Here is a 17,353-nt window from a genome sequence, read left to right as displayed (position 1 = left end):
AACAATTCTTGGATTATACTTATGCATGGCTTGTGGTATCTGGTTCGATGGTAACTTCTTGATGTCGAATGGTACAGTTGTTGACTTCTCTCGACCTGGACTAGATGGATGGCCTCAGGTCAATGCAGCGAAAGATGTTGAGTGTTGCTACAGTTGGTGGTTAATGCAGTCTGGATGCACCCTGTTATCTTGGCCTTATAAGTGACATCACCGGTGATGAAGACCCAGAATTCCCGAAGAGGGAAAAGTTTGATTTCTTTCCAAAAACTAGAAGATAAAACATATCAAACATAAAGTTAAAAACCAAAGTGTACCTTTGCCAGATAATCTTAAAATGTAAAAATTGGCAAAGAAATACAGGGTGAGTCATGAGGAACTGTACATACTCCTACCTCATATAGAGGCCCTTATGGGGAATAACAAATGACCATTAAAAGTTTCTGCTCCCATTGTTTAATAATATACAGGGCGAGTTTCGCATTTTGACAGAAATTTGTATTCGTCATAATTTTTGAACCGTTAGATCGATGTGTCTCTTATTTTTGTCAATCGTTACACTATTACCACCGAATCGACTGATTTATTCAAACTAGAAAAAAATCAGGTCCGGCTTTAAAAAATTAGTTCGTTTGGGTCTTAGAAAAAATTTCACCCTGTATACTCTTTTTGAAAACTCTAATATCAGTTTTACAAATTACACAAATCGGCAATTAAAATGGCATATTTATCTTTTCCCCACATGATTACTTCGGTTGTCCATAAAAATAAAGAAATTAAACAACGTTTTTATTAAAATTAAAAGTTTTACCATTTTTTTTTTCTATAACACGTCTAGATCTAAACCTCCCCATTACTTTTCTTTGGACTCTATAGTTTGACATAGACGTGATCAAATAGATAAATTTTAAATTTTTTCACTTAATTTTTGCGATTTAACTTTGCAATTCACGAATCTGCACCTATTTTTTTAAAAATTCATAACTTTTACGAGAAGAAGACTGAAAGTCTACGACAATTTTCATAGTCTTCACAATGGTAAGAGATATGTGCTGCAAAAATCTCAGAAAAAAAATACTAAAATGGAACAGAGTTGTAGGGAGTTAAACCGTGATTTCATTTTTAGGTTAAAATTCCGATTTTGACAAATTTGATTTTTTAATAAAAAATTAAGTAATCGTGTGGGAAAAAATGAATATGCCATTTTAATTGCCCATTTGTCTAATTTGTAAAATTCATATTAGAGTTTTCAAAAAGCGTATACAGGGTGAAATTTTTTCTAAGACCAAAACGAACTAATTTTTTAAACTTGGGCCTGATTTTTTTCTAGTTTGAATAAATCAGTTGATATTTGTGGTAATATTAATTAAATATTTCTTAAAAAAAAAAATTAATTTTTTTAAGAAAAGTTAATTTTTTTAAATCTGTGGTTCACTTTACCAAACTTTTAATTATTCATAGTCACATTTGATGTTTTTATAAAAAATTAAGTAATCGTGTAGGGAAAAAAATAAATATTCCATTTTAATTGCTTATTTGTCTAATTTGTTAAATTCATATTTGACTTTCCAAAAAGCGTATACAGGGTGAAATTTTTTCAAAGACCCAAACGAACTAATTTTTTAAAGCCGGAGCTTATTTTTTTCTAGTTTGAATAAATCACTTGTTTGGGTGGTAACATAAATTAAATATTTGTTTAAAAAAATAATTTTTGTAATAAAAGTTAATTTTTTTAAATCTATGGTTCACTTTACCCAACTTTTAATTCATAGTCTTTGCTTTTTTTATAAAAAATTAAGTAATCGTGTGGGGAAAAATAAATATGCCATTTTAATTGTCTATTTGTCTAATTTGTAAAATTCATATTCGAGTTTTCAAAAAACTTATACAGGGTGAAATTTTTTCTAAGAACAAACAAACTAATTTTTTATAGCCGGGCCTGATTTTTTCTAATTTAAATAAATCAGTTGATTAGCTGGTAATAGTGTAATGATTGACCAAAATAAGAGACACATCGATCTAACCGTTCATAAATTATGACGAATAGCCCAGTCGGGATTCCATTTGACCTTGCATTAGGAGCTGCCCCAAATTTTATTTTTCTAATCTTTAGGGGGGTCCATAGTAGTATAAATTTAAAATCTCGACTGAATTTGACAGTTGCGTTAGCCGCCATCTTGATTTTAAACGAGAACCGTTTTTGCTCCATATCTCCGCCATTTTCAACTTTTCTACAAAAAATACACAAACTGAAATTGTTGAGAATGTGATTTTCTATAATTTCGTTTATTATAATTTTTTCGTACGGTCCATATTTTCCGAGTTATGGGGAAAAAACTGTGATAGTTAAATTATAATTGTTGATATATTGAATTATCTCGTTCATTATTACCTTTACAACTAATTTTAACCTGTACAAAAATAAAGAGAATTAAATTTTGTATAATTTTAATCTCTTTCATTTTTTTGATAAAATCAATATTTAAGGTAGTACGTATGCGATAAAAGCGCGAGCGTAAGACCCGATTGATTTTAAAGCAATAGTTTTTGTTCAATATCTTCCCCATTTTCAACTTTTCGACAAAATGTTCAAAGACTGAAATTGTTGCAATTACGATTTACTACAATTTTTCGAGAGAACTAGTGGCGGGTCTAAGAGGGGGGAATGAGAAAATTCCCCCCAACGGGGTCCAAAATTAAAAAAAATTGTTGAAATATTAGAATATGTTAGCTGACATGAAACTTAATTATCGACAGACAAATTCAACCAATAAAACCCTCTAGTTAATAAAATTAAGTAAACTTTATGCATAAACGTTATTATTTATGTCTTTTATGTACTTAGTTTGGTTGATGTTTCATTGGAAGTTTCAAAAATTGTATAAAATATAATTCTCTTTATTTTTGTTTATGTACAATTATGTCGTAAAGTTAATAATAAATGAGACAATTCAATAATTATGCTTCCCCTCCGCTTCCATTATTTTCCTCCTTAACTCGGAGAATATTGAGGGCATAAAAAAATTGTGGAAAAGAAATTGTAGGAAATTGCGTTTCCAACAATTTTAGTTCCTACCGTTTTTGTCGAAAAGTTGAAAATGGAGGAGATATTAAGCAACAACGGTTCTCCTTTAAAATCAATATGTGGTTAATGCAACCGCGGAATTCAGTCGAGATTTTAAATTCACACTACTATTGATCTCCGATCCCCCTAAAGGATATAATTATAAAATTTGGGGCAGCTCGGAAAAAAGATTTAATTCAGTAATTATGCTCCCCCCACCACTTTTTACTTTTTTCCCACTTAACTCGGAAAATATCAACCAAATGAAAAAAATTGTTAAAAAGAAATTGTAAGAAATCATATTTGGAACAATTTAAGTTGAAAATGGCGTAGATATTGAACAAAAACAATTGCTACAAAATCAACCAGGTCTTCAGCCATTATCGCATACATACTACCTTAAATATTAACTTTAGCAAAAAAATGAAAGAAACTAAAATTGTGTAGAATTCAATTCTCTCTATTTTTGTATAGGAACATTTTTGTCGTCAAACTAACAATAAACGATATAATTCAATAATTGTAGGGCTCGGGGCAATAAGGGACTTAAGCTACATTTTTTGAAATTTGAAGATTTTACTAAAACGGGCTCCGTAACAATGGTCTCAAGCCACCAGCGAAATTTTATGGCTATTGGGCAATAGATGTGGTCACCAGGCTATAACGACCTTGTTGCCGACTTGCAAAATCATGGAAAATTTTTAAGCAAGATCGTCATAAGCCACAGTAAAATCAACATGGCGACACATGATCGAAGAGTGTTGAAATAAAAACAATTATTTTATAAGGAAAAATACAGTAGTTCAGGTTCGGATTTTGACTCCGACGATTCTGTAAAGGATCGAGAATATTCTCCGCACACGAGTTCCAGTGAAAGTGATGAATCTTCTCCGAAAAAGGTAAGTAAACATTTTAGTGGCTTGAGACCTTCTTGCTGTAGGATATGTGGCTTGTGTCTTAATAAGTTATAGTAACATTAAATTTACTTTTTTAGTAAAACGTAGCCATAAATAACCTGTTGAAAATTTTTTTATTGATTAAGAACCATTAACACTAGTATTCTATTTAAATTCGTTTGTCAATAACACGTTTTAAGACCAAAAAAGAATTTTATTTAGTAGGTGGCTTGGTCCTTTCTTGGTTCGATAGCGAACACCCAAATTCCATATTCATTAAACACACCCTAAATGGAGCGTTTGATGAAGTAAATGTTGGTAAGAGGCAGGGCCGGATTTAAAGGGGGCAGGCTGTGAAGCTGCCCGGGGCCCATATATTTTGGGGCCCCCACAAAGCAACCTAAAAAAATCAGCACAATATTCACACATAATAATATTTGTCAATCAATGAACTGTAATATTTCGTTAAATGGAAGGTTTCTCTTCTATTAAAAATGTATTTTTGGCAAATTATGGTCATAAAGCAGAAGATATATTTAAGACATTCTTGCAAGAAGATGATATCGATTTGAAAAGCTGCAGGGGACAGCCCTACGACAATGCGTCAGTTATGAGTGGAAAATACAATAGTGTTCAGCTAAAATTTAGATAACACAATATCTTGGCGTTGCAGATTTCATGTATCGCCCACTCTCTAAATTTAGTTGCTAAAGCTGCAGCTAAGTGTTGTCTTGCTGCCATAGAATTCTTTGATTTCTTGGAAGGACTGTATGAACCCTATGTATTTTTCACTTCCTCTACATATAGATACAACTTGTTAATGCAATGGTTAAAAACGTCTTTAAGCGAGAGCAACGCCGACCATGGCAGAAATATTATTATTTTTAAAAAAGAGTAAATACTACTAGATGGTCGTCTAGAAGTGATGCCGCAAAAGAACTAGTTAAAGGCTATAATCAGATTAAAGGAGTATTATCCAAAATTTCAAAAGACGATGAGCAACAATTTGAAACTCGTAACGATACAAATGGTTTGTATAATCGAGTGTGTTTACTGAAAACAGGGATATTTGCAATATTTTGGAATGAAATCTTAGAGAGGAAAAACAGCACAAGTCGTATTCTCCAAGATCCAAATATTGACCTTAATTCAGGAGTGGCGGCACTTAAATGAATTAAAAAAATTATATTCTTTTAAGGAATGTTTCAGAGACTGAAATGACAACATCAGAGAAATTTAGGACTCAAAATTTTATAGCTATTATAGATCACTTCATTTCCTCTTCAAGTCATAGGCTTTCGGCATATCAATCCATTCATTCCAATTTTGGATTTTTATATTATTTGGAAAATTTAACTCCCAATGAGATTGAAGCTCACTCACTGAAGCTTACCGATAATTATAGCAATGATTTAGATAAAAAACTAGGTGTCGAACTAGTACAATTTGTAGAATTTTTCAATTCATTTAAAGAAGAAATCGGCTTATCAAATATAAATAAAGAACTTCAAATGTGCCGACGGTTAAAAGAGAAAAATGTGAATGATGCGGTTCCAAACGTTGTAGTGACACTTCGTTTATATTTAGTTCTGATGGTAACTAACTGCAGTGGAGAGAGATCATTCTAAAAATTTAATTTAATTAAAAATCAACTTCGGTCTATGATAGGCCAAGAGCGTTTGAACAATCTCTTTATAATGAGCATTGAACACAATTCCTTAAAGCAACTAGACATGCCCGACATAATCAAGGGATTTTCAGTTAAAAAATCTCGAAAAGTACCCGGACTTTAACCATACCATAGTTATAACAACAATTTGTTTAATGGTAGGAGGTAAGGCCCCACACCAATTCTGCCCAGGGGCCCCCACTGCCTTAAATCCGGCTCTGGTAAGAGGGTTGTAAAGTTTGGTGACAACAAAAACCTTAAAAAAATATATATGGAGGACCAATACTACTGAACATTAAAAAAATTCAGGATATAAAGAAATATTTATAATATATTCCTCTCATAAACCAGCAGTTTTATCTCAGAATTATTGGAATCAGTACAAGTAACATTGAACAAGACTATAACCACGTTGATGAAGCAGAGGAAGTAGACAGGGATGATGAAACCGATTTTTTTTAATAAAAAATAATATTGTAGGTATATTCTTGCTTTTAGAATGATTCATTTTGTTATTTTCAAAAAGGTAATAAGCCACGTTTATTTGTTTAATAATTTTTTTCTTAAAATATGCAGTTTCATTTAGTATCTTTCTTTGAAAAAATATATTTAATAATTTATTATGCCTGTAAGGAATTAAGGTAAACATTATAAAATATAAAAATATGATTTCAGGATTTTGTCAAAAACTTTAAACGTGATTTACTCAAAACTTTTCAAATGAGGCTTAGGTCCCTTATTACCCCGACCCCTTCAATTATGCTCTATTTATATATAACTGTCACTATTTTCCGCTATAACTCGGAAAATATCGATGGCACGAAAAAATTGTAAAAATAGAAATGATAGAAAATTACATTTTCAACAATTTTGGTTGTTATACTTTTTGTCGAAAAGTTGAAAATGGCGGAGATATTCAGCAAAAACGGTTCCCGTTTAAAATCAAGATGGCGGCAAACGCAAAGGCGGAATTCAGTCGAGATTTTAAATTTACACTACTATTGACCCCCTCTAACGATTAAAAAAATAAAATTGGGGCAGCTCCTAATGCAAGGTTAGGCCTGTTATTCGTCTAACCCGACTGGACTAGAATACAAATTTCTGTCAAAATGCGAAACTCGTCCTGTATATTCATAAATGGGAGCAGACACTTTTTAATGGTCATTTGTTATTCTCCATAGGAACCTCTATACGAGGTAGGAGTAAGTACAGTTCCTCATGACTCACCCTGTATAATAAAATTAATACTGACGGACTAGTCAAATCATTTGATTACTAAAAGCATATTAATAGAACGAATGTAAAATATGAAACATGTGCTTTTCGACATGGAAGGTTAGGTATAGGAAAAAATGATTATAAAAAATTAATTCAGGTTTAGAACAAAACTTACCACAAGAGATGAAAGTCTGGAAATAAATGAAGATGTTATGATGGGCTCATTTCTTTACATAAATTAATTTTGCCCTCTCCATTATTGTCACTCTCATTGAAATATGACAGCGCAAAGTATAAGGAGATGGACAACCATGTTCCGTATTAAAAGACATACAGAGTAAGAATATATGAAGTACGTTCAGTATGATGACTTAGATGTTAGATGAAAAGAGATATAGTAAATAGAGGATAACAAAAGAGGGAGCCAACGAGTTTTTAACGAAGAAAACAGGTAAAACAAATAGAAGAAGATTATTACTTACGAAATATTAAAGAAAATAAAGTAAAATAATTATTTAAAAATAAAATAGTAAAGATGTGACGTTTGTAACGTTACAAGTTATAGCCAACCGCCAGTAAAGATGAAGATACATTAAGAAGAAGATATTTTCTTAATTCTTCTCCTCATTTTCTAGGAAATAACTAATACTTATAAATTTTATAAAATGTAACATTAAATAGTTAAAATAGTGATATGATAATTTGATATTGATCATAGTGTTTGAATGTATGTACTTTTAAGATGACTATTACAAACATCATACAATGAAGAAAGATTAGATAAACATATTTTGTACAGTGATTAAAAGTATGATAAGCTCTCATATGTCACTACAATCAATTAATTAAACAATCTATCTCCCATGTACAAAAATCTAAATAACTTTAAACAATAGTTTGATTGTTTTAAAATGATTAAAACAGGTATGTCACTAGTGCTATTTTTTCTTGGAGTGGTATTAGCTCAAGAATACGATTGTGAAATAAACTCCATAGACCAAGTATTACCAGTAATAGAAAAGTGTAGCGTCATTACAGTTAAAAACCTTTGGGTGCCATCTGGCCAAACTTTGGAGTTGAGTTTAAAAGACAACTCACATCTTATTTTTGATGGCAATGTAACAGTTGGCGTAAAATATCAAGACGAAGTACCTCTGATTAGGATCAGTGGGGCAAATTTGTTCATTGAAGGTAGAAAAGGTAAGACTAATCAATTGCAATTTTTATCAATTTGAGTGAATTCTGCAAGCCATTATGATAAAAATAAGTAGTACTTAGAACCATATTAGGTCTTACTGGCTTTCTTCCCCTTCCACCAGACTTACGAAGTGAGGCATTCGGAAACGGGAGAATTTGTTCATGGGATATACTAATAGTGAAAAGTGGCGCACTGCTTGTTGATGGTATGGCTTGGTCTGAATTATTTAAAGGAAATTATCATTACTTTTTTATGCGGTATTGAACTCGAGTCTCGCTGAGCTATATATATTGTGTTTGGATAAGTACTGATTATCCTTTGTTGTCATCATCATCATCATCAACCTGTACGCGTCCACTTCTGAACATGCGTCCACTTCTGAACATAGGTCTTCCTCACCTCTTTTTATCTGTCTCTGTCTTGTGCATATATCCAGTGACTAATAACATGCTTCAGAACGTCGGTCAATGTTGGTGGGCGTGCTCAGCTCCTTAGTGCTTCTTTTCGTGGCCTTCACTCGACAATATGTTCTATCTATCCGGCATTTTGTCCACGATAACTTGGCAACGTATCCTACCCAATTCTACTTACGCGATTCTTTCTACATCTGTTGTTTTTGTTCTACAACTTCTTCGTTTGTAATTCGGTCTGTCTGGGAGACACTCAACATCTGGTGCTCTATAGCCCTTTAAGTTACACGAATCGTGTTCACTACCTTTTTTGTGAGTGTTTCCGCTCCATACGCAAGTACAGGTAACACACACTGGTCAAAGATTTTCCTGTTGAGGCATATGGGCATATGGGTAAGTCCGATTTAAATACGTAGTTTAATTTACCAAACACTGCCCAGGCTAATCCTATCCGACGCGGGAGCTCACATGTCTGGTTATCTTTACCCGAATCTTCTTTACCGAATTTCATGTCCCAATTACTTATCAGATGCAAGGTCTGCTCAATATCCCTTCCATCAATAACACTATTACGATTTAGCACCAGATTAGTCATTAATTGCGTCTTGTTCATATTAATCTTTAGTCCAACCTCGTAAAGAAGCGTGATATAATTTTTTCATTATTTATTATTGCATACTATCGGGTATAAGGATGATGTCATCTACGAATATCAAATGACTGCGCTTCTCTCCATTTATGTTGATACTATATACCATATTCGTTCAGATCTGCCTTCTTACAAGTGTGTGCTAAAAGCGTCGTGAATAGTTTTGGAGAGACGGTGTCTCCTTACCGTGCTCCTCGCTGTATACAGAATGTATTTGTTTCTTGTTCAGATAGTCTTATAGCCCGGTAGGTAGTTTCAAATTTGACAGGAGCATTTTAGCATGGCTGTTTTTTTTATTGAGTTAGGTGTTCCAAAGCTTATTAACAAATGATGTGTCAGCTGGCCCAAAACCAGGGCTTTTAGGCAAGAAAAAAAATTTGGAGGTAGATGGAAAAACCCTACAACTTATTTGTAAAATATTTATCTCCGTGACTTACATCCATAATGACTTAGTGGTTGGGATACTTGGCTCCTGGCTTTCACCCAGGCGAGTCGGGTTCGATTCCCAGTGTCGGAAAACTTTTTTGTTTTTAAAATTGACATTTTGATTTGAAAAATAATTGTTTTGATGATACTTTTTTATATTGTGTCGCATAAATAATAAAAACGTGGTAATATTAAAAAACAATTATTTTTCAAATGAAAATGTCAATTTTAAAAACAAAAAAGGTTTCCGACTCCATCAATCGAACCCGATTCGCCTGGGTGAAAGCCAGGACCCAGGTATCCTAACCACTAAGAATTTGACATATAAGTTGTAAGCTAATTTGACAAATATGAGTGGTAGGGTTTTTCCATCTACTTTCAAATTTTATCTTTTCTTGCCTAAAAGCTCCGGTTTTGGGCCAGCTGACAAATCATTTCTTAATAAGCTTTGGAATACCTAACTACATAAAAAAAACAGCCATGCTAAAAAATGATCAGGTCAAATTTGATACAACCTCCCAGGCTATTACTCTAGCCGTACTACCTTTGTAGTAAAACTTGCTATCTTCTGATTTCTTAATTTACTCTTTTCTAAAGGTGTGCGTCAAGAGATTTACCTTTTTATAAATTAGTTTTAATTTTTGCAAAGCTTCCATGACTTTGAATATGTAGTTAACTCGTTTCGTGAATTATTGTTAAGTGCCTTGAAAACTGTTGCCAGTATTTAAATCCTTTTGTTGCTAAAGGAGCACCACTGTGTTAAGAAAATAATTTACGACAATAACAAAATATTTTGGAATCGGAGAGAAGAGGATATGGGACTATTGATGAGGAGGAAAAAACCTCCGAAACTGGTATAGACTCTTCCTGCACTCTCCGATTTTACCAGAGTATTATGCAGCTGCTGCATTTTCGTGTTGCAAAGAAATTGAAAATGTTTATACATTTTAATTCATTTACTCTTTTGTTGAGTACGAAGGAATCTTTCTTGTTGGAACTTTTACCACGCTGAGCAGATGGGTTGTGAATTATTTAAAATTCTATCATCTTAATTTCCTCGGCATTCTGTATGACTTATAATTTTTGAAAATCTCGGGAGGTTGTAACCAAAGAAAGTATTCCACCTGTTGTCAATCTAGTGGCATGGGAACGATATTTATTGTCGTTTTCTGTGCTACTTCGATTAATAAGTTACTTTGTTTTTCGGTAGATCGCTCTAGTACATCCGTGGCGTTTCGTTTTTTGCAATTCGGAAAGGCCCAAAGTGTGATACCTGGGGAAATCGGAGAGAAGAGGATATGGGACTACTAATGAGGAGGAAAAAACCTCCGAAACCGGTATAGACTCTTCCTGTACTCTCCGATTTAACCAGAATATTATGTTGCTGCTGCATTTTCGTGTTGCAAAGAAATTGAAAATGTTTATACTTTTTACAAAATATTTTGTTATTGCGTTTCTACCAAAAAGGCAGTGGGACAAAACTACGAGGAAGCTCCAACCACGCTACAAAATTCTTTTGAACAAATTAACATCTGGACCAGGCGATGGCGTATCAAATTGTATTAAACAAAATCTGTTCATGTCAATTTTACTAACAAAAGAGAACAACATATCTCAGTCAGTACACATAGAAACCAAATACCTTATGCAAATACGGCAAAATATTTGGGTATAACATTAGATTCAAAAATACGTTGGAAAGCGCATATTAATAAAAAAAAGGAAGAATTACAAATAAAGTTCAGAAAGTTGTACCGGTTGATGTGAAAAATTCCACTCTGTCTACTTATAACAAATTGTTATTGTATAAGCAATTCCTAAACCGATATGAACGATGTCAGAATAACGTATTAAGGAACATCGTCAACGCTCCATGGTACAGTGGAACCTCGATAACGCGGATTAATCGGGACCGCGGCCGATCTGGGTTATCGAAAATCCGGGTTAGCCGGAGAATATGGTAAAAATTAATAAAATACGGTATACTTACAGATAAATTCCGTTATAATTGAAATAACATGAAATATACAGGGTGTAACAAAAATACAGGTCATAAATTTAATCACATATTCTGGGACCAAAAATAATTCGATTGAACCTAACTTATCTTAGTACAAATGTGCATATAAAAAAAGTTACAGCCCTTTTAAGTTACAAAATGAAAATCGATTTTTTTCGAATGTGTCGAAAACTATTGTAGATTTGTTATTGAAAATGGACATGTGGCATTCTTATGGCAGTAGCATCTTTAAAAAAAATTATAGTGAAATTTGGACACCCCATAAAAATTTTATGGGGGTTTTGTTCCTTTAAATCCCACCAAACTTTTGTGTACGTTCCAATTAAATTATTATTGTAGTACCATTAGTTAAACACAATGTTTTTAAAACTTTTTTGCCGCCTAGTACTTTTTCGAAAAGTCAGTTTTTATCGAGATATTTCGAATATTTGTCAAATCCACCACATATTTGTATGTGGTACGATTATGGTACGACTTGGTAATATAAACATTTATTTATGATTTACATTTTTAAGGATATTTTGAACCATATTAAAAAAGAAGTCACATCCCGATAAAAGGTGCTTTTTCGAAAAAATACAAAGAGGCAAAAAAGTTTTAAAAACACTGTGTTTAACTAATGGTACCGCAGTAATAATTTAATTGGAACTTATACAAACATTTGGGGGGTTTAAAGGAACAAAACCCCCATAAAATTTTTATGTAAACATATTGAAAAATAAGCCTTAACTCGATAAAAACTGCCTTATCGAAAAAATACTAAGAGGCAAAAAAGTTTTAATAATATTGAATTTAACTAATGGTACCAAAATAATAATTTAATTGAGACGTACACAAAAGTTTGGGGGGTTTAAGGGAACAAAATCCCCATAATATTTTTATGGGGTGCACAAATTTCACTATAATTTTTCTTAAAGGTGTTCCTGCCATAAGAATGCCACATGTCCATTTTCAATAAAAAATCGCCAATAGTTTTTGATATATCCGAAAAAATCGATTTTCATTTTGTAACTTCAAAGGGCTGTAACTTTTTTTATGTGCATATTTGTACTAAGGTAAGTTAGGTTCATTCCAACTATTTTTGGTCCCTGAATATGTGATTTAATTTATGACCTGTATCTTTGTTACACCCTGTATATATGCACAGTACCTACACATCTAAATTATTAAAAACAAGCAAACGGAAACAAACAATACAAGACTGTACTACACACAATACAGTAACAATCGGAACGATGTTATGAACAGTGAAAACTAAGACCATTGTTTATAAAATAATTTTTTAAATAGTCTTTTAGTTTTTTTTTAAACAATGCTAAGACAGTTTGATAAATAAATGAATAACATGTGCCTGTTGTTTCCGATAATTCCGAGACAATGACCGTCGCTCTGCCGCCACCGTCGTGTGCCATGAGACATTTTTACTATCGTATACATAGTTCAAATTACACAAATACACATTATCTCTCAAATATTATATTACATACTATCCCTTGCAAGATAATTCGGATGGAATTCCCCAGATTAAGAGACTGGGTCGATATCAAGCACAAAATAATCTGGGGAATTCCATCCTAATTATCTTGCAACGGATAATACATTTTTATTGTTGAAATGTTTGTCTGATAAAAATCGGTCCGGGTTAGCCGGACTTCCGGGTTATCGGGGGCCGACTTATCGGGGTTCCACTGTACTTCAAAAACTGTGACCTTCATCGAGACCTCCAGATGAATACGGTTAGCCAGAAAATAAGTAAGTTTGCAAAGAGTCATGAACAAAGACAAAGGCTCTCCAACCATGTGAATGTCGAGGCCATCAAACTCCTAGACAACGCCAACCAGATAAGAAGACTTAAGAGGACGAAGCCGTTTTAGTTGGTGCTATAAGTTAAATAAGTGAGTTAAGTGAAAAAGCAGAGCAAAATGCGGCTAAAGTGTGCACGTTAGCTAGTAGTAGTATTATGTATTAGAGGCTAAGGATTATTGCTAAATATGACATTAGATAAGTTTGTTGTAATATTTTGTAGGTAAAACTAACTTGCTTATTGACCATAGTAAATGATCAGATAGCAATAATCATAAAATTCCTGTTGGAGTTTATAAAAAAAATTGCGTTTCGAATATAAAACTTAATTTCGTGCAATAGATTCGACATGGAAATCGTAGAAAGTTTTCGCAGACACTTATATGTCCGAAAATCTTCTTACGCGTTAATCTTAAGAAACATTTGTATTTCCGTACATAGTAGTAGAGAGGTCCTTTTGAATAAGGCAAAAACTATGAAGTCATGTTGATCAATGAAAGATTTTCTTATAGATGCTGTTATTAATGGACAAGGAGAAAAGTATTGGGATGGTAAAGGCATCGAAGGTAAAAATAGGAAACCAGTTCTACTTGAAATATCAGCTCAAGAGTCACTATTAAAAAACATAAACATTCGTAACTGTCCGCAAAAGTGTGTTAATATTTTAAAATCTGCAAATAGTTCTTTTACTGGCTGGAATATTGATATTACAGACGGATTTAAGGTAAGAAATAATGATTTTATAATAGTTATTTATGTAACAAGGGCATTAAGAAGATACCTACTTATGCCTCTGGACCGAGTATTTTTAAATCTCCCGAGTAAATACACATCTATTAATACTCATGGTGCATACAAACTTTTATGTCATACTAGTTTTTTTTATCGTGTTCACAATCTAAATATTTTTAAAAAATCACAAAATTGATCATAGTAGTGCAGCCAATATCTCCGTCACGGAAATGATGTCAAACATAAATAAACATCTTCTGCTGTAAAACCTAAAAAGTGAGTATGCAGAAAAGTTTTGAAATTTCCGACGAAATCGGAAAAAGGCGGAAAAAGCAACACAACTTGCTACCTAAGATATCGAAATGCGCACATGACAGAGAACATGACAAGTTACTAACCTGGATTAGTCCATGTGGTGAAACCGCTCCCGTCCGAAGAAATTTCTGATTTGGTTTCTTTGCGGATTCTTATGTAGAAATGTCCCCTTTAAACAAATCTGAAGGGTGCCGGCCGGAATTTTTGGGCAGAAATTGTTTGAACAGTTATTTTAAACAAAACAAAATATTACTTTTTTTGCTCTGGAACATATTTTATAGGTTATTTGTTTTATTTATTTATTAAGCGCAACAGGCCTTGTAGGCCTAGGGCTAAAATGTTTACATTTCTGATTACATAAATAATATAGTAAATAACTTAATATAACTTACATAACTTATAAATTTTATTTAAATACACTTCAGTCTTTTTATTAGGTTATTTGGGCCATTCTAAATAAGAAAGTACCATAGCAAACGAAGTTTTGAAACCAGAAAAAGACCCAATAAAGAAAAAGGATTGGATGACTTATAAAATACTAGACCTTATTAAACAAAGAAGAAATTGGAAAGATAAAGACGAGATTTGGTATAGAGAGATATATCCACCAATAAAATACGAGGTTAAGCGAGCAAAGGAGGAGTGGATGGAACAAAGACGTCGTGAAATGGAAGAACTACAAAGAAAACATGACGAGTTTATTATACATAAAAAGCTTAAAGAAATTACCTACACTCAGAGAAAAAGAACTTCTCACTTTATGAGAAACTCCAAAGGTAAAATGGAATCGGCTTGGATGGAAAAAAGGAGGAATGGACTAACTATATAAAAGAGCTCTTCCTGGATACGAGGCCACCACTTAACACTACAAAGTATACGAATACTGGTCCTAGCATTTTAAAAGCGGAAGTAGAGAAAGTCATCAAACAGAGCAAAAATGGGAAATCTCCAGGCCCTGACCAAATACCATCCGACTGGATCAAACTTCTGGATGACGACAATGTCTCACAACTAACAAACATTTGTAACCATATATACGAGACTGAAATGATGCCACAGATATGGTTAGAGTCTACATTTATTCCACTCCCAAAAAAACCTAATACATTATCATGTAAAGACTGTAGACTAATTATTCTCATGAGCCACTCTCTCAAGATATTTCTTAAGATAATTCTTAATAGAATCAGGCAGAAATGTGAAGAGACAATGGAAAACAAACAATTCGGTTTCAGAGGATTGGGAACAAGCAAATGTTAACATTACTTCAACGATCATGGGAAGTACAAAAACCAATTTACGTCTGCTTTATAGATTTGGGAAGGCGTTTGATAGAGTTCAACATGACAGGTTGTTTGAATATCTAAAAATGATTGGAGTAGATGATAAAGATCTGAAACTTTTACAACATCTATATTGGAATCAAGAAGCTTCTATTCTGGTAGACGACAAAGAAAAAGACTTAATTTGCATTCAAAGAGGTGTCAGACAGAGTGGTGTGTTATTCCCAACTTTGTTTAACGTATACTCAGAAATAATTTTTAATGAAGCCTTGGTAAGACAATGTGGAGTTCGAATCGGGGGAGAAACTATTAACAACATCAGATATGCAGACGACACCGCGATCATGGCTGAAAATATCGAAGATCTTCAAATTCCTTATAGATCGAGTCACTCGAGAATGCTCCAATAACGGACTTAACATAAATGCAACAAAGACAAAGTTACTTGTGGTTAGTAAACAGGACGTCGGCCCTATGCAACTAATTGTCAGTGATGAATCAATAACAAAAGTTAACCATTTTAAATACCTAGGATGTTGGATAAACGAGACACTAAATCCGGATGAAGAAATTAAAACTCGTATAGAATTGCAAGAGGAGCATTTATGAAACTTAGATCTATTCTGAGCAACTCTCAGCTGAACTTACAACTAAGAATCAAGTTCCTAAAATGTTATGTGTTGTGTATCCTGTATTACTATATGGATGTAAAACCTGGATCATGAAGGTTAACATGATGAACAAATTAGAAGCCTTTGAGATGTGATCGTATCGTAGAATGCTCAGAATATCTTGGGTTTAACGCATTTCAAACAGAGATGTTTTAAACAGAGTAGGTCAAGGCGAAGGTGACTTAATGAAGATGATAAAAAAGAGAAAACTTGAATATACGGGGCATATAATGAGAGGTAGCAGATACAGGATGCTGCAGTTAATACTCAATGGAAAGATCGACGGAAAAAGAGGAATTGGTCGAAAGAAATATTCATGGCTCCGAAACCTTCGTCAATGGACTGGCTTATCAGCAGATCAATTGTTACATGCCGCACAAGATCGAGAACGATATCGGCAAATTGTTATGGAAGCTACCCACGCCTAAAAATTTGGGCACGGTACTTAAAGAAGAAGAAGAAATAAGAAAGGTATTTTGTGATTTTTCTGAAAAATTGATAGTTTTCGAGTTATAGGCGATTTAAAATCTGAAAAATGCGAAAATACGGAGTTTCAAGGCTTAAAAACTAATTTAAATTAGTATTTTTGAGGTTGCCAAACACTTAAATTGTAGTTTTAACATTCTTTTTCAAGATTGTGAAGAGTGATCGAGTCTAACTTTAATTTTCACCGTTGTTATTTAATTGTTAATTATGCGTGTCCATCCGATTTTTTGCCGATGCGGCGCCTCTATTTCAACAATTTCCTATTTTCCTCCAAAAAATATGTTTTTAAGATTCTTTCGGACATTCTAAATAAAAAAAGTTTTTTGTCATTTTTCTCAAAAGTTAATAGTTTTAAAGTTATAAGCGATTTAAAATCCGAAAATGCGTATTTTTGCATTTTTTGGATTTTAAATCGCTTATATCTTTAAAACTATTAACTTTTGAGAAAAATGACAAAAAAACGTTTTTATTTAGAATGTCCAAAATAACTTAAAATTTTTTTTTTGTGAAGGAAAG

General features: G+C 32.9%; 1 protein-coding gene across 1 annotated transcript in view; it reads left to right on the top strand.

Moving 5' to 3' along the window:
* Positions 1-7,661: 7,661 nt before the first annotated feature.
* The window catches only part of LOC114327200 (polygalacturonase), a 58,900-nt gene continuing 49,208 nt past the window's right edge, over positions 7,662-17,353 (top strand). Inside the window, exons 1-2 of the mRNA XM_028275734.2 lie at positions 7,662-8,044; positions 13,863-14,074. Of these exons, the coding sequence (XP_028131535.1) occupies positions 7,756-8,044; positions 13,863-14,074 (501 nt within the window). The 5' untranslated portion in view covers positions 7,662-7,755. The remainder of the gene's footprint in view (positions 8,045-13,862; positions 14,075-17,353) is intronic.

The sequence above is a fragment of the Diabrotica virgifera genome, chromosome 9, assembly GCF_917563875.1.
Source record: "Diabrotica virgifera virgifera chromosome 9, PGI_DIABVI_V3a".
In the NCBI taxonomy this organism is placed as follows: Eukaryota; Metazoa; Arthropoda; class Insecta; order Coleoptera; family Chrysomelidae; genus Diabrotica; species Diabrotica virgifera.
The sequence above is the reverse complement of the archived record's forward strand: the minus strand, read 5'-3'. Positions and strand labels throughout refer to the sequence as shown.